General features: G+C 39.9%; 2 protein-coding genes across 2 annotated transcripts; one reads left to right on the top strand and one right to left on the bottom strand.

The window, feature by feature from the left end:
* The first annotated feature begins 697 nt into the window (after window positions 1–697).
* Window positions 698–6443, top strand: LOC146326935 (uncharacterized). The gene is made up of 2 exons (XM_084719297.1): window positions 698–1898; window positions 4333–6443. The coding sequence occupies exons 1-2, from the start codon at window positions 949–951 to the stop codon at window positions 4568–4570; spliced, it is 1188 nt and encodes a 395-aa protein (XP_084575423.1). The 5' UTR covers window positions 698–948; the 3' UTR covers window positions 4571–6443.
* On the bottom strand, window positions 5390–27605 carry mapk9 (mitogen-activated protein kinase 9). The gene is made up of 12 exons (XM_084719296.1): window positions 27385–27605; window positions 19261–19407; window positions 17889–18018; window positions 15942–16000; window positions 15524–15662; window positions 14500–14665; window positions 11570–11641; window positions 10556–10738; window positions 9986–10110; window positions 9831–9894; window positions 8902–8973; window positions 5390–7514 (listed from the first exon to the last, which is right to left on the bottom strand). Exons 2-12 carry the CDS (start codon window positions 19374–19376, stop codon window positions 7378–7380), a joined length of 1263 nt encoding a protein of 420 aa, XP_084575422.1. The 5' UTR covers window positions 19377–19407; window positions 27385–27605; the 3' UTR covers window positions 5390–7377.
* Between the last annotated feature and the right edge of the window lie 270 nt (window positions 27606–27875).

The following is a 27875-nucleotide window of genomic DNA, read 5'->3' as shown; positions in this document are numbered from 1 at the left end:
AATCTGATTTGGGGCACTTGTGCCTGCATTCTGACTGTAGCCTTGGTTAATTATGCAATAACTCGTCCTTCTTCTTTCAGTTCTTGGAGCATCAGGCACAATTTTCCTTTCTATCATACACTGTGGGTTAAGTCTGCAACCTGCACGATTTAATCACACCAGGTGACACTACACAATTTCTCACCTGGCTCCTGCTGATGACAGTATTTCACTGGTTTGATTCTGAGCAGCTTTCAATGATAAATTCCATTCCATTCCAGATTCCAGGGCCTGAACTTCTGTCTACAGTACAAGCACTTGGCTGTTAACACGTCCTACAGCGTTAATGCAGAGAGAGTGCATTAAAACAGAGGGAAAATCAATGACCCAGCTTGAAGTAATAGGCTCATGCAAGTAGTGTGCAGTAAAAGTCAGAGTTGTTCTAATAAGCACTCCAGCATTTCTTTAAATGTTAAAAACCATGTATTATATCAGATCACTGGGTTTAATGTGTCTTTGGCAGATTTCACTGCACAAACATTGTGTGCAGATTATTGGGTTCATTGTGTGTGCTTCACACTTTGTGCTTGTGGCCACTGTCTATTTCTGTGGTTGCAGTTATGTGTGACTGTCTTTAGGAATGAGCCAGACTATATTACACCCTGGTCCCTCCCTCTAGAAGCTGTGCTAAAGTAACAGCTGATGTCAGTCCTGCTTAAAGACACACACACACAAACACACACACTATAGTCTGTCTACCATTAGGCAGCAGCTTCACAGCAGAGAGCCAGCCAAAGGGGAGGAGGGCTCCTACACCTTCCTCTCCCCACGACACATCAGCACCTGGCACAGGCTCCGCACCACGCTCACAAACCCACAATCCAAGGCTTGAATCCCAAGTCATAGCAGCCAGAGGAGGGGAGGGTGGTTATCTGAGGCTCTCAGCACCCCCATGTGCCTGGTTGGACCATGGAGCTGCACTGTCTTCCCACTGAGACCCCAACCACAGCCAGCTCCTGCTCCACGGACCCCCTGTACGACAACTGCCCACCTTTTGCCCAGCGAGGGAGGGCCAGGGAGAAGGAAATGGAGAGTAGGGTTGTGTGCCCGGCTGTAACCAGACTCCCAGGCCCCTGCAGCCCTCTGCCTGCCCTGGCCCCAGCTGAGGTCCCCGCACTGGTCAGTGGGGGAAGAGGGACTGGCACATGGCCAGATCACAGCTACTGCAGCTGGAGAGGCGGCCCGGGAAGACAGGGCTGGGAAGAAGAGATGGAGCCAGGCATAAACAGAACAAGAGGAGGAGGAGAGCAGGGAGGTAGCTGGGGAGTTCAGGACAGAGCTCATGTGAACCAGAGCCCCAATCCCTCCCAGAGCGAGGAGCACCGGAGCGCTCTTTCTCTGTACGATAACCTCCCGGACGCTGCCACCCCTGACAGCCTCCAGGAGGTCTTTGACATGGAAACAAACTTCCAGGAACAGATGTACCGAGCGTGGGCCCCCGAGCAGAGCCAGGGACTGATGGACGATGAGGGAGCGAGTGAAGACAAGAGCCCCTGGTCCTCCTGTGAGATCATCCTTGCAGACAGTTGTTCAAGTAATCAGGAGCAGAATCCAGACCAAGACAGGAAGCACGAACAGGAGCCAGAGCTGGACTCAGGCTCCTGTGGATTTAAGCATCTCAACCTCCCAGTGTCGTCGCCTCCTCTACAACATCTTGCAGCGAGTTCCCCTCAGACATCCCAAACTCTGTGGCCCGCAGCTGGAGTCTGGCACCCAGAGCAGCCGTCCCGCTGGTCTCCCAGGGTGCCCCCTCCTGTGCCCCTGGCTGACCCCTCAGCCAGCGCCCTTCGTAGCCTCCTCACCAGCCTCCAACAGCAAATAGTCAGACAGAGGGAGGAGTATGAGGCACGAATAATCAGGTAACGTTTGTCTTGTTTTGTCTCGGCTTTCCTTTCCAAACTACACAGCGAACATAATCCCTTCACAGAGATTAGGCACAGCATGTAGGAGACAAAATAATTGTCCGAAATCTAATGTGCTTATGCTCTTGGCTCCAGTATAACATTTTCACTTCAGTGACTTGCCTATGAGAATTTTACAGCCCTCGGTGTGTTTCCTCTTGTGAAGGGTAACACAATGTTCCCACGCCTCAGTTGACCCCGAGCTTCAGCCTATTTCCTGTTTAGTTCACGGTGCACCGATAACTGTTATCGCATTCCTTTAAAGTTTCCCAAAATTCTCCCTTGATGTGCTACGTTCAGAACACAGACTGCACTGAGACTATTGCTAATCCTAATGATCTCCATTGTGTTGAACAGAGTTTCTGTAGGTTTCAACAACATAAATTTAAACCTTAAAACCTTCATAAACCTTTTAGGACCATTATGAATGCAATTTACATGTAAGATCTATTTCACATCCATACTGCCAAAAAAAAGTGCATTAATGGTTACTTGGTTTCCTTTTGCAGTTGCTACAGTTTGATCAATGCAGCTTTTTTTCCCAAACCCACATTTAAAAGCAAGCCTTAAGTTAAATACAATGTACAAAAGTAACAACAACATCATAATTCAGTAAGACCTGTCAAAATCGTATTTACATTTTAAGTCCTAAAATTCAAATCATTGGATTTTGGATGTTTTAAAACAGCAGATACTTCTGTTGACAGTCTCCTGTGGAAATCTCATTGTATCACATATTTAATGTTAGCTACTTGGGTGTACCATATATTGTGTGTTTTTCCCACTTACCTAAAATACAAATTTGCAGTGTTTTCTATTAGTAAATAGTGGTTTGGTTTTAATACAAAGAAAGCACAGCCTGTGTGGTTGACCTATAGGAACAGCTCATGGCACTGGAAAGAGAGCTAATTTAAGGGGCCATGCTGCTGACCTAGACACAACACATACCTCATTTATTACTGATATAGATAGAGCGAGTCTCAGTGTAAGGTCATCAGAACTGGTTGGCAAGGACACAAGGAAAATAACAATTCTTTTAGCTTGACATAAAGTGTGGAAAGTTGACAGATAGATTGCTAGATTGAATTTTACAATATAACTTAACCTTAACCTTTATGAGACACCTGTTCTGACCTGTCCAGCTCCTTCAGACTGTTCACACATGCAGCTTCATTCAGGAACATTTCGGTCTTTCATTCCATGGCACCGCAAGAACAGCGCAATGGGACAGTCCTGCATAATCATGGGTGCCTAGTTTTACACTCTTCCTGAAGGGTTGTGGTTCCACCCAGGACCATTTGCTTCTGATGAACCCCCTTTTTGAAGAACGGGTTCATCAGGGGCTCTACCAGTTCCTTTTCATCCAAAGAACCATTTTGGAAGAATGAGTTCTTCAAGGATTTCAACAACCCAAGGGTTCTTTGTACCACTGTATAAAAGAATTTCCAGTAGAACCCCCTGGGTGGGTTCAAGTTAGCACCTTTAGAAAATAAAATATTCTGGACAGAACCCCCAGAGACAGTTCTGAGTGGAAATATTACACCATATAAGGGTTCTTTTTAGAACCTCTCATACGGAGTTCTGGGTGAAACCTATTACAGATGGTTCTAGGTATAACCCTTGATGTTGGGTTCTAGGTGGAACTCTGTAGAAGGGTTTCAAGTGGAGCTTTTACAAAAGGCTCTACTATGAACCAAAATGGGTTCACCTATGGAGACAAGCCAAATAACTCTTTATAGTTCTACTTAGGAACTTCATAAGAGTTCATTTAAAAGTTGGAGTGAAAGATTAGTTACAAGCAAGTATGACAGGAAACCTTTCATTTAATTAACACCTGAAATTGCAATTTCCTCCTACATATAGTCAGTGAAGCTCAGTTTATATTGCACCATTATATGTAAAATTATGATTGTTTCACTGTGTTCTGTACTGTCAGCATATGTACTTTTCTCTGGTCTCTTTCTGTCCTCTGTGATTTACACACCAGTCACATCTGTACCAGGATTTTCCCTGAAATGTTACTAGGTCTTGAGGTGGAAAATTAAGAGATTCAGATTTCCCTTAATATTGATCCCATGCAGGAAATGTTCCTGAACATTTAAGGGACAGGCTGCATGTGTGAAAGGAGTTATAGCTGCTGAAATGGTGAGAAATCAAGACACACTTGCAGGCAAATGATCAGAAACCTGGATGCTGTTGTGGTCATGTATACAGGGACAGGAGTAGCGGGATGTTTCATGACCTGTGTAAATGCCATACCCTGGACATAATAAAAGAAAACAGACTAATGTACATGTAAATGCACTGGTTGTTAGAAAAACCTAACCCAGTTATCAGCCTTCTTTTTTTGACATTCCTGTCTTTCTCCCTTGTTTCTCATGTTAACCACCAGCCTAGAGCAAAGAAACGAAGAGTTGCAGGTGGAGGTTGTTCGGTTGAAAACAAACCTCGCACAGCAGCGGCACTGGTACCAGGTTGTTCAGGCTAAGATCGTGGAGTCCGAAAAGGCCCGAGCTTCTGCAGAACTACGCAACGCAACTTTGCAGAAGGAAATGGAGCAGTTCTTTGACACCTTCGGAGAACTCAACAACGAGGCCAAGAAGACAGAATGCATCGTCAAGAGCTTCTGAGAAAAAAAAATTGACTTGTGTGTGTGTGTGTGTGATGATATGGACAGTGTTTGGAAAGCAAAGGACAAAAGGCACAAGACTCACTAGTCTTCAAAGGGACAGTTCAAAAATCAAAAACACGTTTCCTTTTACCTGTACTGCTCTTTATCCATCTAGATTGTTTTGGTATGAGTTGCCGAGCTCTGGAGGCATCAGCTGTAGGGGTGTCTGTCCTCTCTCAAATATAATGAAACTAGATGGCACTCAGCTTGTGGTGCTCAAAGCGACAAGAAAATATATTTGAAAAACCCAAGGGCAGTGCCTCTGTCTAAAAATCATGACCCAGTTACTCACAGGGTTTCTGCAGATTTCAACAAGCTAAACTGATCAATGCAACTTTATAAAATTAGGTTTTAGACTTTTTAAGACCCTGCGGACACCCTGTGCTCAAGATAATCCACAAACCTTGCTGTAAGCGGTTTTATGCAGAGTCTACTTTTTTTCTACCAAACTACAGCCAGCAACCATATTACTGATTTTTCTGGTGCTTTGAGCATCAGCTGAGCACCATCTTGCTACACTATATTCAAGAGAACGTAGACACCTCTACAGCTGGTAAGACATGGTAACATGGATGGATATATAGCACAATACATAAGAAGAAAAACATGTATTTTTGATTTTTAGGTGAACTATTCCTTTAACTCTAGTCAGGATCCAATAGTAGTTTATCACTATGTATGCAGAATATTTTCTTCCCTACTTAGGAAAGGTTAAAGTGATGCACAATTAATTCATAAGATTCTGAGAAATATACAAAACAACATCACTGAAAGAAAATAAATCACTGATGTCCACTTTATTAGTTACGTAAGGGCAAAAGATGTTGGCCAAGTGATTATATTGTGGTCATTGCAAATGCACAGGACATCTCTGAAAATAAAAGGAGAAACAAACTGAACAAAAATATGAGATGTATAGTGTATACAATGGAGCTTTTCTTTTCTTTTAAACATGGTAAACACACAAGATGTTCTGAGCACGGCGATGCTCAGTCCTTATCTGATAATATTTTCGGGAGTGAATTGGCCACTCCTCTGGTCATTTTTAAGGCATGACTGAAAGAATAAGGTCATGGTTTATAAAATGAAAATATAGTGTACAACATGGTGCTTCAAGTTCTCAGTGACTCCATAGTGTCATATTTCTGCATGTCCATCACACTGTGCAATCAGTTCTGCAAAGAGCAGCAAAAAAGCAAGTTTCCGTCTTGAGTTCGGAGGGTTTCGTTCAGGACTCCACAGTCACATCCTCATTTTGAACCACAACATGTCTGCTTCTTGTTAAGGGGCCAACTTCATCCACAGACGTCGCCTATTGCAACCAGGCAACCGCTGTCTTTAAGGACGATTTGAAGGAGATAATGAAGAAGAGCGCTGCACAGTACATTTTGATACACACACACATACACACACACACAAAGGCGTACAAGGCAAAAACGAAACAAAACAAACAAAACATCTGCATCAAAAAGGCTTTCAGAACCAAGAACATCAAGGTACTGTAAGTAAAAGAATTGACCTGAACGGATTTCTCTTTGTAACAAGAACTACTGTATCTTATTGGCATTTTTAATGCCTTCATGCAAGTTAAACACAGGCATTTGTGTTTTACTGCCTTTACATGTTTTCTATATGATGTCTGATTCATGATCAATTTTGTTACTGTTTCAGCACTAATGGAATGGTTTAGAAAAGGAGCAGCCAATGCATTGATTTGTCGATGAAATGCTTTGACAAGAGGCTCGGCTTACATTAGCCTCAATGTGATTGTGTGCAACATTTTGCAAGAACACAAAAATAAATATAACATGTATCTTTTTGCTTCTCCCGGATTCACAGGATTATGTTGTATTCTTTTGATATACACACTGTTAGTCAGTACCTTATGTCAAATAGGGGTGATCGCGATATATGTCGAGTTTCTTAACAAAACAAGCACACCTTATCTATTAGTAGCGAAAGAGTCTACAGCCACTATGAGTGTCAGATCATGAAATCTTGACATACAGTACATTATATCAGGAAAATAAAACTGTAACACTGCAACCACAGCTTCCTCAAGCTGTCAGGAGGAAAATCCATATCAGTCAAGCCAAATAATTCAAAAACACTGTGGAGATCTGCAATACTGCAAGCTAGCTGAAGGGTCGATCAAACTTTGAGTGGGTGTTTGATCATCAGATGGACATCATTATGGTAAGCTTTTGTTCATATTGGCGTAACATGCATGAGAGCAGCTGGCAGCTGTGGTCTATGTTCAGTGCGTGTCTGCTCTAATTTGATGACAATAACCTCTGGTCTCAACTTAATATTCGCTAAAAAAATAAAACTATTAAAATACAGGCATACAGAACAAACAACAACAATCCCCCACCTACTCCTGGTAACCTGAAAATCCATATGGATGCATACATCATGTATATTTGATCGAATTAAACAATATTCACAGGTAAGAAAAAGATAAAACATTTGACCCAACAGAACAGAGAGAATGGATAGCTTTCACCTCTAGGCAGCAGTCCAAAAACAAAGTCGGAAGTTGAAGGGGATCAACAAGATCCGCATTATCACACACAGAAAGAAAATAGAAAAATAGACCTATTCATTGAGGTTAAAAAGAGATAGAAGAGAAACTTGGCAAAAAAAAAAAACAGAATTCAGAGAATGGGGGGGTGGTAAAGAGAAGAAAGGAAAAGTGATATTTGAATATTGTAAATGGGAACTGAGGCAAGCAGACAGGCAGACACATGTGGCCATGGACTGTGTTCAGTGACTCTCGTCCAGCGGTCCTGTCAGCGTGTCGATGCTGCTGCTGTCTGTGTCCGAGGCCAAGGTCTGCTCCGTGGACATGGACGAGATGTCATTGGCCGATGAGGACTGGGAGGCTGAACCTGACACCACGTCTGATACATGACACATGCAATAGAGAGAACCCGGAGATACAAAGTTCAAGTAGCTGTACAGATAAAAATAATACAACCTCAATTTCAAAAAAAGTTGTGACACTGTGTAAAATGTAAATAAAAATAGAATGCAGTGATTTGCAAATCCTTTTCGAGTTGTATCCAATTAAATTCAGTACAAAAACAAGATTCTTCTTTTTTGGAGATAAATACTCTTCTTTCAATAATAATACTAAAACTGGGGACACTAATTGTTGACATTTTGAAACTGATATTCTTTCTCATTCTTACTTGATACATGACTTCAGGTGCTCTACAGTGTGGACCCTCTGTCATCATATTTTGTGCTTCATAATGCGTCACACATTTTTAACAGGAGACAGGTCTGGACTGCAGGCAGGCCAGTCTAGGACATGAACTCTTTTAGTATGAAGCCACACTGTTTTAACACTTGCAGAATGTGTCTTGGTATTGTCTTGCTGAAATAAGGGACATCTCTGAAAAATACATTATTTGAATGGCAGCATATGTTGCTCCAAAACCTCTATGTACCTTTCAGCATTAATGGGGCCCTCACAGATGGGAAACAATTTGAAATCTGGACTCGTCAAACCTCAACAGAGTTTTACGCTTTGCATCAGTCTATATCAGATCTTAACTTGTATTTGTAGATGCTGCGACAAACTATGTTGACCACCAATGACTTTCCAAAGTGTTCCCAAGCCCATATAATATCCTTTTTACAATTATGTGGGTTCTTAATGCAGTGCTGCCTGAGAGGTCAAAGGTCAAGTGCATTCCATGTCCCTTACATGCAGAGATTCCTCCAGATTCTCTGAATCTTTTAATGATATTATGGAATGTAGATGGTGAAACATAAAGTCCTCACAGTTGTGTGTTTTGAAACGATGTTCTTAAACTGTTGGACTATTTGAATTTTTCCATATAATGGTGAACCTCGCCCCATCAGTATTTGTGAATGACTGAGCTTTTTACCCATCATGTTGCCAATTCACGTGTTTACCTGTCAAATGTTCTAAACAGGTATTTTTTTTTACTTTTCACAACTTTCCCAGTCTTCTGCTGCCCCTGTCTTATTTGCATCTTGCAGGCATCAAACTCAGATTGAGTGTATATTTATTAATATGAACTTTGAATATCTTACTGTGATTTTGTACTGTATTCAACTGAATAGAAGTCAAAAAGTATTTGCAAATCAATGGCTTCTGTTTTTATTTGACACAACGTCCCAACTATTTTGGGATTGGGGTTGCATTTAGAGTTAGTAAATGAGGAAACCAATTGTGACCTAGTTGTGCTCTGGCTCCTTACAGCAGTTTGGTGCCCGATACTACAGATTATGAATGAGGACGGTGCATGTACATACCGGAGCAATCTTCTTTCATCAGTCCATTCTTATTCCTCTCTTCCCAGTCAATCACCTCTTCATAAATGAGTTCTGTAGAAAACAGAAAACTTTTAGAGCTGTTGTTGTGTACTGAGAATGCAACCTCAAACATACATGAAAGTTTGTAGTTTAATGTGCATTAATTACCTGCGGTCAGGCCTTCAGCCCTTAGAAAAGTCATCAGTTTGCTGTTAATAAGTTGTACTGTATGTTCTACATTTTACTTTCGTTATTTCCTGGTTTGGTAGAATTGGAATGATGTTTTTTTTCTCACAGAAAACTGTTGAACAGTTCACAGACTATGACAGGCGAAAGATGTGCATTTGGCAGATTTTTCAAAATAAAACCTCCAGGAAGCTTTTGTAAGTGACTAAGAAAAGATTCATTCTAAGCCACAACTGTCATCATATTTTATGGCGTCATCACCATAAAAAAAAATAAAATCCTTGAACGAAGTAGTCAATTTCAATAACTTGAGCATGGGATTCAATGAGTAAAGGGATTCTGTCCATATAACATTTTTCTCTGACAGAAAAGTGCTGGCAGGGCACTTGGGAGTGCTAAGATGAAGTGCTTGTGTGGTGAGAGGGAAAAAAACAATGGGGTTTTGTTTCTATGACAAAAATATCTTGACAGTTTCTAACACCTTGCTATTAGCTTAACAAGCATGCTGTGGTTGAGTAAAACAACTGCAGACAAAGCAGGTGGAAATATCGCTTTTCTACTTCTGTGCCTCTGCTCAGCTGTAACCTCTATGTTGCTTTGCACAGGACATGACATATACAGTAAGTACACAGAGATATAGAAGAAACATGATTCTTAGATTTAGTTTTCTGCAACTTTAATTAAAATGTAAAGAAGGTTAACTGCACTACTGGCAGACTGCCCTAGAGGGCAGTACATCCTACCTTTCCATTGCTCTATGGTGTGCTCTCTCTCTTCCAGCTGCTTATCTGAAATCTGGGGAGGAGGCTGTGAAACACAGAGAAATAAACGTATCAGCAAGGTCACACACAGCTGCTGCATTGATGAAAGCGTGCCGCCGCTGGATCATTCTCCTCACCGCATCAGCCTCTGCAGGGTCGTACCACACGTGAATGTAGGGGTGATTGAGGGCTTCCTCTACGGAGATGCGGCATTCAGGATCAATGACCAGCATTTTGGACAGCAGGTCCCGTGCTTGACCCGCTGTTATGGCAACAGAGGAGGAGGCAATGTTACTATGGAGATGACATCACTTCATTTTAGCGGTCTTCATGAGAACTGATTGCTTTCCCTAACGGTGTTGGGTAACATCTCTGGGAATGTCAGGATGTGTTCTCTGGTTTCGGTGATGTGATCTCTAACTGTAAATGCCACAAATCAGGGCAGAGAGACTTTTGACCTGCATCGTCATTCTCTGAACTCGTTGTATAAAAGGTTCAGCTTCTGTGTACTTGTAATACTGCTGGGAAATGTCTTGGTCTATCAATATACTGCAGACAAATGCTTCTATTTAACTAAAATCTGCACATCATGGCAGTGTCCTTGGTAAGATATCTAAAAACACAGTGCAATGCTCTGAAGTACATACACTATTAAACTGTAACAATATGCATTTAAAGTTCGGTGTTTTATTGTCTGAAATTCTTACTCTTCAGTTTGTCATGTTCTGAATCAGAAGGAAAGGCCCAGTCTGGGAAAAGCTCGGCGAAGCTGACACCCGGATACTGCGGCTTGTTCATCACATAGTTCCTCACAGTTTCCATCAATCGGTTCATAAACTCCAGACTGGGCGTGCCCAGAACCTCAATCACTTTATTCCACTGGTCGATGTCTGGATAACACACTGGTTAGGGAAAACTCTGCTGCATTATGGACATGTACGTGTGTCAGCAAATGAGAGAAACATTTGAAGAGCGAGAAATGCATGTATTTTCCATAACGTGTATAAATATCCAGTGCACAAAATAGAGTCACAGTCATGCCAGCCAATCAGTGAGGCTTTACTTAAGCACAGCAGTGCTTTGAGCTAAATGCTAATGTCGACATGCTAGCATGTCTGCATGCTCACAATGAAACCATGCCACTACTATGTCTGAACATACAGATATGCACATTCATCGTGCCTGCTGACTTATAATTGCAGTCAAAGCCTGTCACCTCCCCAACGAAAAGTAATCTATCCAAGAATCACACTGTGCCCTCTATCCATTCTCAGCCACTCAGGTGCAAATGGACAGCGGCACTGCAGGGAGCTGGTGAGTGAAGGGGTGACCAAACCCATTAGAAACAGAGAAATGGACAATATAAATGCAAATGAATTGAACCGCTTCAATTTGATTCCCTCTATCAATTAAGGACATTACAGTTAACTGAAAAACAAGTCTGCAGATTAATAATCACTGAGTAAGGCAGGGATCACATGGAGCTCTCAGTTTAAATTGGGGTCTGCTGGAAATCTTGAGCAGTCCTACTTAACAGATTATATTTTGAGGAAATAACAGGGAGATGTCCTGACAGACAAGTGTGCAAGGAGAACTGTAAGACATGAAAACTGTCAAGATGAATGACATATTCTGAGCTAAATGGAGGTTTGATGGAAGATGAAAGATGGAAGAAGTGGGATAAGGAGTGACACAAAGACGGTGAGAGCAGAAAAGGATACGGTCGGTGCCCTGGAAGATGACGCTGCCCTTTACCATCTCTCCCATGATACACCCCACTGACCAGATGTCCACTGGGAACAGAGAACACAAACATGAACACACACACACATACACAGAAGATATTAAATAATAATCACATAACATCAACCACGTAAGTTAATGCACACTAAATATAAAGTCTCCATAGATAAACACCACGCTGAATGATAAACACTGAATTGCAGAGCATCTCTAGCTCTCATTATTTTGGTCCATCCTCAAGCTGTGGCCTGATGCTTTCATCATATCCATCTCCAGGCTGGCTTTCTTTTCTCTCTCTGGTTTGGGAACCAGACGCAGCCTTCCAGGCCTTTCTCCTCGCCTCTGCAGCTCTGCTTATCAGTTTACACAGCTGTTGCTCTCTTCATCCCTGTGTGCGCGCTTAGCAGAGTGGGATGTAGTTTGCCTCTCTCTCTCTCTCACTCCCTGAGTTGACTGTTTGCTTTAGAGCGTGTACATGTGGCAAACAGCCATTAACTCCTCTCTTCCTTCTCTTTCAGTTTCACAAAAGCTGAAAGTTCTCTGTGCCAACGTAATGTTTCCAGATCACACAGGTCGCTTTTAGTCAAGTTTACGAATACAATGCATAAATCTTAAATTTAAACTTTGGACAGGCTACACTATTCATTGTGTCTGTGTAACAGGGCAGTTACAGATTTAAATTGACAAAATGACTCGTCTATGTGGCCAGGCCACATAGGAATCTTTGTAATCCTAAAAGCACCAGTTTAAAATAAGATTACCATTATGAATATTCACAAAGGGTTAATAAATAGGATATTAATTAGGCTGTACACATTTCATAAATCCAGTTACTTCTTCTTATTATTAATCAATCTGAGTATGAGTACTGACAATTATAACTTTAACTTAAGTTAAACAATATTGCCAAAGCCTTAGTATATTAATCTGGTAATCTGATATGTTATTTGGATGCCAAATTCACTTTTGACTATTCTGATATGCTGACAGTGGTTAAATGCTGATAATTGATTAACAAATATGTCATGAAGCTGACAGGTATAAATGCTGGGCTAATGGAAAAGACAAACCAAGCAAAGTAATGCTGAACAGTGCCGATAAATGTGGGCTAACTATTTGCCCTTTTTATCTAATGTTGTAACAGCTTATTAATTGTTTACTAAGTCTTAACTAGGGCTGGGCTGATAAATCACTAGATTGGATACTGGAGAAAACAATAAGTAGAATCCTGCATAACCTATTAGCCTGAATTATCACATAAATGCTAAACTAAACTTGAGCGACATGCCGTGAAGAGAGAAGTGTCACAAATAACAGATGAAATTTATTTTCGGTTTGAATGTTTGAATGGTGCTGACCAATCAAAAATGCTGTTAAAGGTTCTCTGTGTGAAAAAAGTTCAGATGTGAGTCGTGTTCTTCATTGTTTTTTAGATGGCTAGGTTAATCAAAGTGCACCCATACAAATGTATTAATATTAACAGCTTAGTACTTTAAGCAATGTTAAAAGACAGTGTCAGATTGGTATCCTTATTGGCAGATGCTCAGAGTTGTGGTATTGAACTCGGTATCAGACATAATTCGAACATAGTTAAGAACCTTATTGTAAAACATTTATCAGGGTGGTGTTATATTAAAGTGGTAGTGGCTTATTTAGAAAAGACAAAGCTTGACTGTGTTTGGTCAACAAATGACACGTTATAAAAATGTGCAGCACAAACTGACAGCTTTAAGCATCTTTAGCTAAGATGTTATCCCAAAGACTACAATGGACTTTTTGTAGACTCTGTAAAATATGCACTTGGCAGTAAAACAACTGTAAATGTATGAATATTTTACCTTTTCCTCTCATTGACATATGTTGTGTGAACGGAAAAAAATCTATTTATGATTTAAAAACACCATGTATGTCCCCTGAAGGTCTTCACTCTCTACAAACAACTGAAAATGAGAAAAACAAGGAAGGATAGAGTCCTTTCCTGGAAAGAGGATTTTGTGAGAGATCGTTTCAGTCATTATTTAGCCACAGATCCACTGCAGCAGTGTAGTGATATGATAAGGACATTCACTGTCATCATCAATTACCAAAATAAAAAATAGCCTCAAGCAGCATAACTGCATTTAACAGCTTTTAAAGCTCTCAAAAGTTTGATTACTGATCACTTTAAGCACACAATAATAATAATAATGATAATAATAATCCAGAATAACAATGATAATAATAATAATAATAATAATAATAATAATAATAATAATAATAATAATAATACTAACAATTCAAATTGTTCTAAGATGGTTCCAGCACCTGCAGTGCTTGGATCCCTAATGACAAGCGAGAACCTGACTGATATTGGATCAAAGACTTGTGATTGTGCACTTCAGGCAGGGTTTTACAAGCAAACCTATTATTCTTAACAGCCTGCACCATCTGCTCAGCTGCAGCAGCTTTTTTTTGCTTACTCAAACGTTGCTGTTTATGTAAACAATCGAGTCTGTTCGACAAACTATGTTATGATGACACAGTCTAATAACTTCATGCTGTCTTTTGCATTTTGTTCTGTAATATGTTTTTGTATACTAGCTGACATCAATATAAGATTCAAATGAATATAAACTAATATCAACCAGTAATGATGGCTCTTATTCTGCATCAGGTTCCACAGTGAAGCACAGATAGTTTACAAATGGAGCACTGGACAGGGAAAACACTATTATCAGCAGTGTTGGGCATTTTTAATTTCTGAACAGCTGGTCATTTTATTCCTGTTCACACATCAAAGTACTACATTGGTATATAATTCCATATTAATTCCATGTTAATCACAATATCTCCTTGTTGATTATGTGTTCATGCCAACATTTTAAAGATATAAGATATGATATAAGACAGGTGGCTTGGTTGTCCTTACCATTCTCCTTATACTTCATGCCCAGTATGACCTCCGGGGCGCGGTAGTATCTGGTAACTACATAGGGGGTCATCATGAAGTTAGTGCAGGCTGTTCTAGCCAGGCCAAAATCCAAGATCTTTAGAGTGCAATCTGACTTCACCACAATGTTACTGGGCTTCAGGTCCTGAGGAGAGAGAAAACCTATAAATCTCTGGGAACATTCCCACAGAAGAACACATTACCCTTGAGGCATTTATTTCTGAACAGATAGTAGCTGGAGAAATCAGAATGAATGTCAGCTCTTTTGGAGAAAAATGTAGCATTTAACAAGGACCTTCTGAAAAAAAGTTTGAATTGAACTGAATTAAAGGAAGAAAAGTTGTCCAAGTGGACATGTGTACAAATGTATTCAATATTATATGATTCTGACACTGTTCTATGCCTGGAAGCAGGCATGGTGCCACTGAATTAAGCAATTGGTCCAAAAGAGTTAAAGACCCCCACATTCTTTCAAAAATGGGCAGACAATCTGATGAATTTGGATCGAGATTGTGATCAAAGGTTCCTACGGTCTATTGTAGAGGTCAAGGTATTTCATGCCCTCTTATTTCTGTTTCCAAACTTCACATAACCCAGATCTACGCTACAAGAACAAACCAGCACAGTGATGTAGCCAACCAGATGCCTAGGATTGTGTCACATATTGTTGAGTACTTGACAAATATTATTTTATGATTATTTTCTCTTTTGGTTTGTGTTCACAAATTTAAAGTCAAGTTTTAATAACATTTTGAAACTTGTGTAGTATCTTTAAAGCAATATTGTGTTCTAATAATGCAAATGGAGGAATTCATAGGCTATTTCAAGTCTGTCTACAGGGCATTTCAACAATGAGATGAATTTTGCAATAATAAATAATAAATATTTAGAACAGGATTCTTGATTAAATTGCTAATTAATGAGCAAATTAACACCATCTGAAAATCTGACATCTGGTCGTCCTTCACCTGTTCACATGTAGGTATTTGTTTATAGAGATTACCCTGTGGATGATGCCAGCTGAGTGCAGGTGTCTGATGCCACAGAGGATCTGGTAGAGCAGATAGGACATCCTCTCATGGTCCAAGTCCATGTGGATCACCTGGCATAGGCTGGCGTCCATCAGCTCCATCACCAGATACCTAAAAGACAAAATGGAAGTGAGAAGAAGAGAAGTGCAGGAAATGGCACAAAGAAGAGGCAGAAAAGGTGGTAAAAAGTTCATACAGAAAGAAGCAATTAAACCAAAAAGAGCATAAAAAAATAACAGATTACAATACAAGAGGTCGACGGATAAGTGAGGGATGTTCATTTAATGGAAGAAAACACAGAGACAGAAAACGCATCAGCTAAAATCCCTGAATTCTGCAGAAAGCACAGAGTAGATTGTTGTAGCTGAAAAACACCGCACTGCCACTCACAGGTCCTGGAATTCCTCCAGGGACTTCTGAGGCGTGAACACATTGATCAGACGGATGATCTGCAAGAAGAGAGACAGGCTATTAGTCCACTCTGTTACTCTCTCAGCTACATCCACTTCACTGTGGAGAGCTAGCCAACTGGGCGCAGAGCACTAAGTGGCTTTGTCTGCATTTTCTCATTTTGCGCAAGAAATTACATTCACACTCACAGCTGACCCACTCTTTTTCTCAAGTCTGTGCATTATGTCAATATTTCTTTATTTCAACAGAAATTAATATTGTTGTGTTTTGGCTGCCAGTCATAGTGAAGTAGTACAGTAAATCATATCACTTAAATAAAAGAAAGAGCAATATCAGTTTCTTATGAAACAACACATGAGATGATACAGGATACATTTTAATTTAGACCAGGGTCTGACTGAATACTCTTCTGATTGGCCAGCAGGTGTGAGTTAATACTGCTTAAGGCACACGTAGTTAAGAAAAGTTCATTCATCATTCGAAATTCATCCGCTACCAACTTGCAACCATAGCAACATGACAAAGCACAGATGTCAAAGCCCACACTACTTCCTTACTGGAGGCGTTGCGAATGAGCAAGTGAACAGCTGATTGCTTCAGTTTTCCTAAATGAGGATGTCCTAACCTGCTGCGTGCGTCAGCGCATTTCTATTTCAGAAAGTTTCACACACCTCCAACATATTTTATCTGGCTAAGACTGATGTGGTATTTGTGTTTCCCCTCATCAGGGCAGTCGACAGGGAGAACGAGAGACTAATTAACATGGTTAAGAAGAAGCGACATCTTTATGATCCACAGCAACCTTTTTAGAGAAATATACTCAAAAAGGATGGGGTTTGGAAGGAAAAAAAAACTTGTGTAACTTGTGTGTTACAAGTTAGATAGACAGTCCTCCAACTATTCAGAAACAAGGTTTAAGAAAATGATGTACGTTATGAATAAATACATCACTCGAAAATGTAGACAGTTGTTTGCTCGCACCGCAACAGTAAGCTTGATTTTGAGTGAAAAACGTTCACCAAAAAATCTGCGAATCTTGTTGCTTCGCATCAGGCTGTTCTTCCCCTCCATGTCATGCCTTCACACCTACTCATTAATTATCCCTTACTTGACTGACAGCAGTTTTTAACGACCCTGCATTATTTATTAAATATATATTATATTGATAAATTGTTATCAAACCATACTTTATATATCTGTATCAGACCTATAGCACATATTTCAGAAGGCAGAAAAAAGTAACAAACATTAGACATAAAAGGATAGTCAGTCTTAAATAGTCAGAGTCTCATATGAACATTGAAACTGTTTTTTTTCTTGCTGTAATTTTTCTTCCTGCTCATACTGGTTATGAAGTTATCTCTTCCTTGTGTGCTTCCAATAGGCCACAAGTAATGGGGAACAAAATCCACAAAGTTCTTTTTTTTGTGCAAAAATGCATTCCAAACCTTAGCTGAGGCTAATATGAGGCTTCAGCAGTCTGAGGTAATAAAATCAAGTGGGTATCATCTGAAATTATAGTGTTTTAAAGACAGAATTCCTTCTTTATGTTACTGTCCCTCCATTGTAGCTCACAAAAATAATGTCAGGGAAAACACAAAAGGGGAATTACGAACTAAAACCATTGCTACTTTGGGTGACATCCACCTGCTTTGTCTAACTGACCCTGCTGTGAGTCTCACATAAACTTTGCAACATATTTTTTGCACAGAAGGACAACGGTGGGTTTTCTCTCTTATCAACTGTACTGCAAACATATTAGGAAAAGTTCTCTTGATGGCCAATATTCAAAAAGTATGATATGATACTGTTTTATGATGTTTTATGATAAGACTGAACTGTTTAAGTGTAGACATGGGCACCTTTTTTTTGTTTTTTTAATTAAGACAGGCATGTGAACCTATAACCTTTAAATGGAAGTCTTACATTTTTGTGGTTGACACATTTGAGCAGCACCAGCTCCCTGTAGGCACGCTTAGCATGGGTCTGGTTCTGGAAGGGCCGACACAGCTTTTTCACTGCCACTGGTATACCAAGGACTGTATCTAGAGCAGAACTGGTCACACATTGTATGGTGGAGGGAACAAATGTGGAGACAAATGTTATTTAGGAAGAAAATAAATGCAGTGCTGCAAGAGATGAAACAGTATGAACATTTCATATCATAATTATAGTGACGAAAATTATCATCGTTATCAGTACAAACTTAGTTTTGTTAAAATGTGCTGAAAATATTCAAAAAGTACTGATACACACACTGAAATCATTTCAGCAAGTTTTATATTGAAAACCTCTCAATTATTTTAAGTGGCAGCATGTCAATTGCAATCTGAATTAGGGATGTAACAATACTCAAAATTCAAGGTACAATAATACCATAAAAAAGACTATATGAAAAAACAAAGATAAATGATGACTTGAGAAAATGTCCTTCATTAAATAATAAATCTAACATATACAGCATTTTTGTTCAGGTAAAATTCATTTTTCCTTTTAACTTTAAGTGCCTGCCAATTTCCTTATTCAATAAAATAAAGTGAAAGTAACAAGCCATGACCTAAGCATGTGTAAAAAATTTGCATGAATTGTCTTTGGCAATGAATGTCCTGTGAAAGTCAACAGTCCTTATATAAAATAAAATTAAAATAAGAAAGTAATTAACCATATAATATTGCAGTGGATATATCATCACAGCCAAGTCCAATATTGAGACATTTTTTATTGCAACACCATGATATTTGATATATTGTTATAGCCCTAATGTCTCGGTTTTCATCGACTCAAAACAAACCCATGCTGCTTGGTGTGCAGCACGTCTGCATCTGGGAAACCTATTAACTTTGGTTGATGCTGTATAGTATTTGCTGTGAGTTTTTAAAAGAGCTGTAAATAAACACTGTTTTAATGATCATTAAAATTTGAAACAGTGGTTTATCATGAAACTGGTAATTGTTTCATCCTTACCTCCTGCAGAACAAAGCTGTTTTCTGACTTATCAACTTGATAAGAAAAGAATAATTTTTCTCTCCTCACTTTAAACACTTAAATGGGCTGCACAAAGCAAAATCAAGGTAATCAAATCCCCAAACAACATGGCAATCCTGACATCTTGCTCTGGATTTGTATGCTAGACAGACAGACAGACAGACAGACAGACAGACAGACAGACAGACAGACACAGAGACAGACCCTATACTGCCACGATAGGCCTGACACATTAATGGGGAGGAACTCTGAATTAACACCCTGGAATGGTAACAAAATTGGTTATGTGCTAATAAAAAGCACAGCCTCTCACCAGACGATGCCCTGGGCCCCAGAGCCGATGGCGCGGAGCTGCTGGTAGCGCTTGAGTACAGTGAAGGTGGAGTCTCCCACCTGAACGCTGTAGAACTGGCCCTCCGCCTCACTCATCCTGCTGAACAGTCAGGACCACCAGCACTGTCTGCAGGGGGCCAACAGAACCAAACAAAAACAAAACAGATAAACACCAAAACAGGATGACCACAGTCAATCAGGCAATGAATGCAACTATACACAAAATCTCCTATCTAATAGCTGTGCAAAAATTATAGCAAGTTAATAATGTGATGAGGTTATTGCACTAATGGAACCTGAAACCTTTTTTTTTTCAGTCCACAGAAGCACTCAGTGATCCACACAGTGAATGGCAGTGCCTAATATGGTTCCATCTGTCAGTCCCTGGCATCACTCCCCTCATTTTCAGCCCAGTCTAAGGCCAAGCAATCTATCACCGCTTTCTGCCCAGTTTGTTCATCTGACAAAGGTAACAGTGGGTTGCAGCTGAAGCCGAGGCTGTAAATGTTTTGGGGTGTGTGTGTGTGTGTATAGTGGAGAACAGAGGCAGCTGACAGCTTGGAGTTCCTGAGGCTCTCGCTGCCATCTCTAAACTCATGCTGACACACTCATGCTCAGTAAACACATACATAATACACACACACACACTGATGCCGGCAGCATGTAAGTGTGTTCATTATTCTTTGATCTGCATCCAGCTACACAACGACCATGTGTGCAGCCATCAGCATGGGATGAGCAAATTGTAATTGATACATGTTAAACAATGTTAACATGTGATGTGTTCATGTGTTTATTAAAAAATATGTCAATGTTAACACTGATTCCTCAGGCAGGAAGTGGAGGAGTATTATCCTTGGCCAGGGTTTGTGTGTGTGTGTGTGTGTGTGTGTGTGTGTGTGTGTGGAGGTGGGGGGAGCACACAAGGACACACACTTGTGTAGCTATGCAACAGCAAGCAGTCATGGCTGTTTGTCATTCCTTCAGAAAACATCCATAGGTTAAATGAAGTCTGATATTTTATCCTTTTCTGTTTGAAAAGCAACAAGGACACACACACTCGCTGGATGTCATGGTCAGTCAGGCAAAGTGATAAAAAGACAGACACACCAGGGCAGAGATTATAATTGAACAGAACCAAAAAATAACATCTGAAGTGGCATGAATTGACAAAGCAGTCAGAGATTTGACAGTGTGACAGCATTAAAGTGTAGTGAGCTACATCAGTAAGTGGAAGAGTCAGTTGAACGACTTGACTGTTACTGCTTTTAGATTTAAAAGATTAGTGAAGAGGGAAGAAATCTGATCATATTTTGTGGCTTTTGTTTTCATTCATACTACTATGAATGAACAGCAGCCAAAGCTGAATATCGGTATGCCCCCAGTTTGGTGATGCAGAGAGGAGAACCAGCTTGGAAGCTAAGGAATTTACCGCCATGGATAGGATCAGCAACATTTTAGCTACTTAAAAAAGGCCTATCTGAATAACACCACATGATTTTAAGTGGATTATTCATTAATTTCGATCACTCTAGCTTCGCTTTACAAGACTCCATGGGCCATACAAGTAATTTCACCTTGCAGAACACAGGAGTTGCTGGTCTGCCGCTGCCTTGATCTGTTAATTTTTATTGTTGAGTGACTTCTGTCTTTTAAACAGTTAGTTTGGATTCACTGAGGTCAGGCAATAACACAAACTAAGATCTCAAGGCATTCATTTGGTCAGTTTAGACAGAGCAATATTTGGCTTATGTAACAGTGATTTGCCATCAAAAAAGGCTGTCTGATCTTAAAGTTAGGTGTTGAAAATATTCTAAATATAGGGTAAACATAAACTGATATTGCTTTTTTTTTTAGGTGGACCTTCTTAAGTGGCTAAAATACCTTTTGTTACTGACCCTGTACACCAAAGTATATTTCTTAGCTTCTGTGATGGTGGCTCTCTCTGTTTCTCAAACTGGGGATGCACTGACCACCATCTTCAGAAGTTTAGTTAAACTGAGCTATCTCTATCCTGAGTTTCTTTCGTATTAAAAAAATCTTAATAGAAAAGAGATTCAAAAACTTGAAAGAAATTATTATTATTAGTAGTAGTAGTATTAATAGTAGCAGTAGTAGCAATAGAAGTAGTAGTATAATTTTAAGTAATATCATTTTGCTATTTTAAGAAGTAAATCAGTAATTAACAATTATCAACAAACTAATTATTGTAGCCTTCACTAATATTATTTTTTCATATACAGCATATCAGAGTTCAGAGTTGACAAAAACATCTCTCTGGAAGGACAGCAATAAACTCTGATGATTTAATGGTGAAATTAGCCTAAAACGTCTGGGGATTTTGGAGTAATATGATATAAAACATAGCCTAGGGGTAGTGTTCATTTTTACAGTACACCTATACAGTGTACAGCAAACACAGGAATAATTATATTGTATTAGATTATATTATATAGTTATTCTGACACTCCAATGATAGTTTAATAATGTTTATTATTGGACAGTGAAGTCTGTCAACATCTTCACTGGCCTCAATAATTTTAACAATGTTCTGGTTAAAGACATAAAAAAAAAATTAATGAAAAAAAAAAAAAAACATCTTACTTAACTCCACACAATCTTCAGTCTTCACAAACAGGTTACACAGACCCTCCCACTTCCTCTCATCATTCAGTTCGGTTTCCTTACCACAGCAGTGATTGCCCTTGTTATTTTATGCATCTCGCTGAGGTATTTCCCACCGTGTTTTCTGTATGCCTTCATTTGAACGTGTTATCTAATCCCACAGAGTCTCTGCTTGTCATCTTGTTTTTTGATTATTTCTTACCTTGGTTTGCTCTGAATTGTTTGCTTCTTTTCTCAGCCCAGTTTTTTAATCTCTGGTGAACATGCCAGCCATCTTTTCTCTCTTCTGTGTTGCTGTGTAAAATGCTGACAAAAATATGCCTTCAGATGTAGTAGGTGTGGGACTGCAAGCACACCATTACTCAGAAGAAAAATGAATCCTTCTCATCTCTATCTACTTTCTTCCTCTGCCTCCCCAGCTTTTTCTCCTCCTCACATGTACGTCCAGCTGGCTCTCTCACTATACCGAAGGGGAGAAAGCCGAAAAGAAGACCTTTACTTCTTTTTAGCTTTTCATTTTCTCCATTTTCCTCTGCTTTATCTTCCTTTGTTGTTCTTTTATGCTCCTGACATTCCCTCACTCCTCTGCCCTTTGCTGATTTTCTTCTATGTTCCCTGTGGCCTCCTCAAAGATGTCCCCACTGAGGGACTGAAATGTACTGACAGGTGTATTTTTGATGAATATTTTGATGCACACAAGCAGAGGTTTTCCCAATCGATTTCATACTTGTTTAAAATGCAGGTGCAGCAAAAACATCACGGTAAAGACTTTGCTGTGCTCAATTAAAATAAAATTAAAGTTTCTCTTGATGCAGGTCACATAAATTCCAGGCCACAAATTCAACGCAGCACATGGACAGTTTGTGCAGTAAATATCCTGCAACACATTTCCCTCTGAGAGAAAGGCACACAGCTATTTTAGCTTAGAAATTGCTTTGGTTAACAGTAGCACTTTGTTCTCCTGTATCTTTCACCTAAACGTCTGGTGCACTGGTTCACAACACACATATCATGCTGAAGAACATTACGAAGGGGCCATTAATCATAACCAAAACCCATTTCAGCTGCAGCAGACACAGTGAATGTTCAAGCCTTCACTTGCTGCCAAGCTAGGCACAACTATAGGCTCAATGTACAGTTGACTCAGCGTACATACACAGACACTGATGGGGAACCACTGAAATGAGGTGAAAATTACATGTAAGCTCAGAAAGCCAGACAGACACCAGCATGCACCTGTTATAGTTGTGGCCAGGAGGCACTGAGGAATTTGTCTAAATTCAAAGGGGATTCGATTCGTGTAGATGAATTTCCCCAGGGGGAATCTAGGCCACCGCAGGAAGGCTACAAGTGGGACACATCAAAGACTAATAGGAAATAAAGACAGACTGAATAAACAAGCTTAACTACTTATTCCTTCACTGACATATTTAGTAAATATATAATCATATCATTAATCACAGTGGTATAATTATATCACTTGTAATGTAATGACAGTATCATGATACAGCTAATGATGCAATATTCAAGACCATCATCTACAACTAGGTCTGCAACTAATGATTATTTTCATGATCTATTAATCTGCTGGCTACTGTCACGATTAATCGTTTAGTCTATAAAAATGTGAGATATGCTCACCATAATTTCCAGAGCCCATGGTGATGTCTTGAAATTGTTTCTTTTGTACAACCAACATCCCAAAAACAAAAGACTCTTCATTTACTATCATATATGACAAAGAAAAGCATCAAATCCTTACATGTATGGAGATAGAACTACCAAAGGTTGATATTTTTGCTTGAAAAATGACTCAAAACAATTAATCTAGTATCAAATACTTGCCTACTTATTTTCTTTCAATCGACTAATACATTAATCAACTGATTGTTGCAGTTCTATCAGCAACACATCACTATGAGAAGGAAATTGTTAGATGCAAGGATTAATGGATTACTAATCAACTATTAAATTATAACTATTTTGATAATTAATCATTTTGAATCGTTTTTAGGAAAGAATGTCCAAATGCTCGGCTTTTCAGGGTGAATATTCCCTGGTTTCTTCACTCCTCTATGACAGTAACCTGGATATCTTTGGGTTGTGGCCACAATTACCATCCAACCATCATCCAAAGTAATTCATATTACTAAAGAAAGTCATACAAAGTCATATTTGCCTTAACAGTGCAGTCATTATTAATCTTACTGAGTTTATCTCAAGCAGAGTAAAGTGCTTTTAGTTTCACTTAATTCTGTGTGTGGGCGGCAGTGGTTAGTACTGCCGCCTCACAGCAAGAAGGTCCTGAGTTTGATCCCCCAGCTTGCTGGGGCAGGGCCTTTCTGTGTGGAGTTTGCATGTTCTCTGTGTGGGTTCTCTCCCTCCGCCTCCTCCTACAGTCCAAAGACATGCATGCTAGGTTAATTGGGGACTCTAAATTGCCCGTAGGTGTAAATGTGAGTGTGAGTGGTTGTCTGTCTATGTGTTAGCCCTGCGATGAACTGGCGTTAGTATAATATTAAGTATTAGTATATAAGTATGTAGAATTTAGCAGTATCAAGTGATGAGCTTGCGGGTAAATGGTAAATCAAGTTTATCAAACACATACACAATTATACAAGTACAACAAATAGTGAAACATATTCTCCACATTTGACCAATATTAAGTTCGGAGCAGTGGGCAGCACCCAGCGACTAACTCCAGGTCTCAAAGCCAGCGCCTTGGTCAAGGGCAGTGACGGGAGGATTAACCTAATATAAATATCTCACCTCACCTTCCCTTGCAAGTAGGGCTGAACAATTTTGAAGAAATATAGAGGAAAAGAATTTGGAGGAAAAGATAATTTTTACATCATTATTCTCATTTTCACTAAAAAACACATTAAAATGATTATATTGTGTATGGTATGGGGTGTTTTTTCAGGGATCTGTACTAAACAAACATGTTTTTTTAAGTCTAGAGAATGATGTGCTGGCTAGGAAATGTCTGCGGCACCATGGTATTTAACTTAAAATGGCATTTCGACACACGTTTAGACATTAACAAATATTGTGTGTCCTGTAATTTGAAAATTGCTGTAGACCATATTGCAATTTCTGCAGAAATATGGTAGTGCAACATGGCAGCCTCTATGTCAGAGATCCTGTGCCCCCTTTAGATATAAAGGGGTTATTCTAAGGCAATGAAAATACAACAATTCTGATTTTCAGGTAATTATACTTTCAATATACTTATGAATACTACATTAAAACCACCCTAAATTTAACATACTGTACCTTTAAATTCCATATTTAATAAAAAAAAAAAGCATATGGTTTGGTTAATTTCAACATTTCAAGGAGTCCATAAGAGAAATGACCTTCATGCAAACATCACCATCCTGAACCCAAACTCATCATGACTACTGTCCAGTTGAGTCGAGCCCGGCCTTGGGGTCTGACGTGGCCTTGGTTCTCAGCTGGCAGCTGGATGGGAGTCAGTGAGCTGGCTACGAGATCAGATTAGCATGGCCTGAAGACTCAGCATCTCATCCTGATGTAGCAGAGTTACAAAACACACACAGGGGCGGGTAAAACCAGGCTGCTGTTGCACTAGAGATATCCACTGAGACTGTTCGGACCACTAGTCTCTTGAAGAGGATGAAGGATGCTAAGGATGTGTTTATGGGAAAAGATGCCAGTACACGTGACATATTTCTACTCTTGGTATCTTTTCGTCTGTGTACTACTGTGTGTATATTTGTATGATCCCTCTGTATTACTGGCTAAAACAACACATGCCAACCTGACTACGCTTTGACATGCTTCAGACTTTAGACATGACAAACTAATCCCGTGTACACATGATGGCTGATTTGTTGACAAGCTGGAACTTGCCCCTGACATACCATGCCAAGTAAAATAGATGGAGGTGAATTATAGCCCTAGCTTTAGCTTTTATCACACCTACACCTGTTTTCTTATTGGTTTATAGGGAAAGGACACATCAAAATGAAAAATAAACTTTTTTCCCTTACCTGTAGTGCTATTTATCCATCTAGATTGGGTTGCCAAGTTTTGTAGATATCGGCTGTAAAGGGAGACCTTGTTCTGAGTAGTTTCATGTAGGGACTATTTTCCTTCTACCATCTATCACCTATATCACTACGCTTAAGAAAGTGTGCATGAGACGCTCGCTATAACACGGTATGTAAACAATAATGGCATCCTCAGCTGAGATGAAAACATAGATGTAACATATAAATCTGACCACTCATGGTATTGCTGCAGCCCCAAAATCATTTTCCCATTAAGATTTTCAGTTATAAGACATGTCTGTAAAACTGTTGACACCACAACTCAAACTGCAAACAATGTGAGTTATGACTCTTTCTATAAAATTTTTTTTATTCATCCAGCTTTTATGCTTGTAAACCTTCCTAGAGCCAAAATATGATTTAAAAATCTGTGATGTCATCACAATGTATAGTCGATGGGCGAACTCAAATTTGCGGGCAGGGGCAAGTGGGAACACACTACTGTGCATATTGAGTATTCAGGAAATAAATCTGGAATGTAGAAAACTTTTTTGCTTTATGCCCAAGGTGAGCACTTCTCATTGGACTGCATGGGAACCATCTTTGTGTGCTGTATCTAGTACATTATAATAAATCGATGGCTGAAACCTCTCATCCATTAGTAGATGTACGTTTCTTAGTAGAAAGAAAATAGTTCCAGCACTAAAACTGTTTGCAAAATGGTCTGTGGATTATCCTGGGTCATTGCTGTTTAGTTTCTCAAATGTATTTTCCTTCAGGGCTTTCAGCATCACAAGCCAAGGTCCATCTAGTTCCATTGTCTTCAAAAGAGGCAAGGCATCTTTATGGCCAACATCTGTAAAACTTGGCAACTCACACCAAAACAATCTAGATGGACAAACAGCACTACAGGTTAGAGGAAAAATATGTATTTTTGATTTGAGGATGAACTGTCCCTTTAAAAACCTGAGCACAGTCGGCCTACAGAAATGTCATTCATTTGGCTGTAGTTACATCAGCTCTGTGAGGTCTATTGGTGAGGTATGTACACTGACAACCCTGAGGATAACAAGTGTAAAACTTAGATTTCTTATCATTTCTGCACGAAGCATGTCTACTTTAAAATTCACACACGCGCGCGCGCGCGCACACACCCACACACACACAGAGTGAGAGGTATGAAGTCACCCGTGTATGACACACCGCGGCCGCAGCAGCGCTGGCACCCGTTGGTTTACAGTCAGAAACCATCGTCTGGCACAGCCAAAGTCACACCAACATAAACGACGGTTAAATCCAGATCTCCTTTGTTAGCTTGTAAAGTTAACTAGGCCTACACTGCCCGTCTTTCTCACTTCTATCGGCAGCAATGCGGTAGTCGGGCCGGGGCTCAACTGAAAGCTCTGACAGACCAACCGACACCAGAGGAGGCGGCAGCCGCGGCGGCGGCGGCAGAGACCTACCTTCTCCCGTCGCCGTTCCCAGGGCACTCCCATGCATCGAAAACACGGATGAAACACTCTCTACGTCTTTCAGGCTCAGCCTAGCCTAGGGAAAGTTTAGGAGGACGGGCTGTCACGACAGAGAGAGACCTTCCTCCAGTTCCTAGCTAACTCCAGCGGCAGCACGGAGGGACGGGTGCGGAGGAAGGGGAACGCCACAACAAGCAGGGGAGCGAGCATGCGGATGACGTCATCACGTATAGTTTACGTGGGCTTAAACTTTTTTATTTCTAATTCTCAAAAACTGTGGAAAATACTTCTTCGGACATGAATTATCATTCATTCGTTGATAAAACGGATCAGTTCATCCATGTAGAAGGGGAGACGGAACATTTCTCAGACTATTTGGACCAAACCAACCAAATCGTTGGTTGTTAAACTAATTACTTACACCATTTAAAGATGATTACTAATCGTTCACAATATTTTATTTGAAAATAATAAGCCAGATG

This window comes from Lutjanus erythropterus, chromosome 5 (assembly GCF_056507025.1).
Source record: "Lutjanus erythropterus isolate fLutEry1 chromosome 5, fLutEry1.hap2, whole genome shotgun sequence".
In the NCBI taxonomy this organism is placed as follows: Eukaryota; Metazoa; Chordata; class Actinopteri; order Lutjaniformes; family Lutjanidae; genus Lutjanus; species Lutjanus erythropterus.
The sequence above is the reverse complement of the archived record's forward strand: the minus strand, read 5'-3'. Positions and strand labels throughout refer to the sequence as shown.

Excerpts from the sequence above, each read along its gene's own strand:
- LOC146326935 (XM_084719297.1), top strand. The coding sequence starts at position 949 with ATGGAGCTGCACTGTCTTCCCACTGAGACCCCAACCACAGCCAGCTCC. Across the intron at positions 1,899-4,332 it reads TATGAGGCACGAATAATCAG|CCTAGAGCAAAGAAACGAAG; the intron begins GTAACGTTTGTC and ends GTTAACCACCAG.
- mapk9 (XM_084719296.1), bottom strand. The coding sequence starts at position 19,376 with ATGAGTGAGGCGGAGGGCCAGTTCTACAGCGTTCAGGTGGGAGACTCC. Across the intron at positions 15,663-15,941 it reads CTGGAGGAATTCCAGGACCT|GTATCTGGTGATGGAGCTGA; the intron begins GTGAGTGGCAGT and ends TTTGTCTTTTAG. Across the intron at positions 7,515-8,901 it reads GATGAAAGAAGATTGCTCCG|ACGTGGTGTCAGGTTCAGCC; the intron begins GTATGTACATGC and ends GTCATGTATCAG.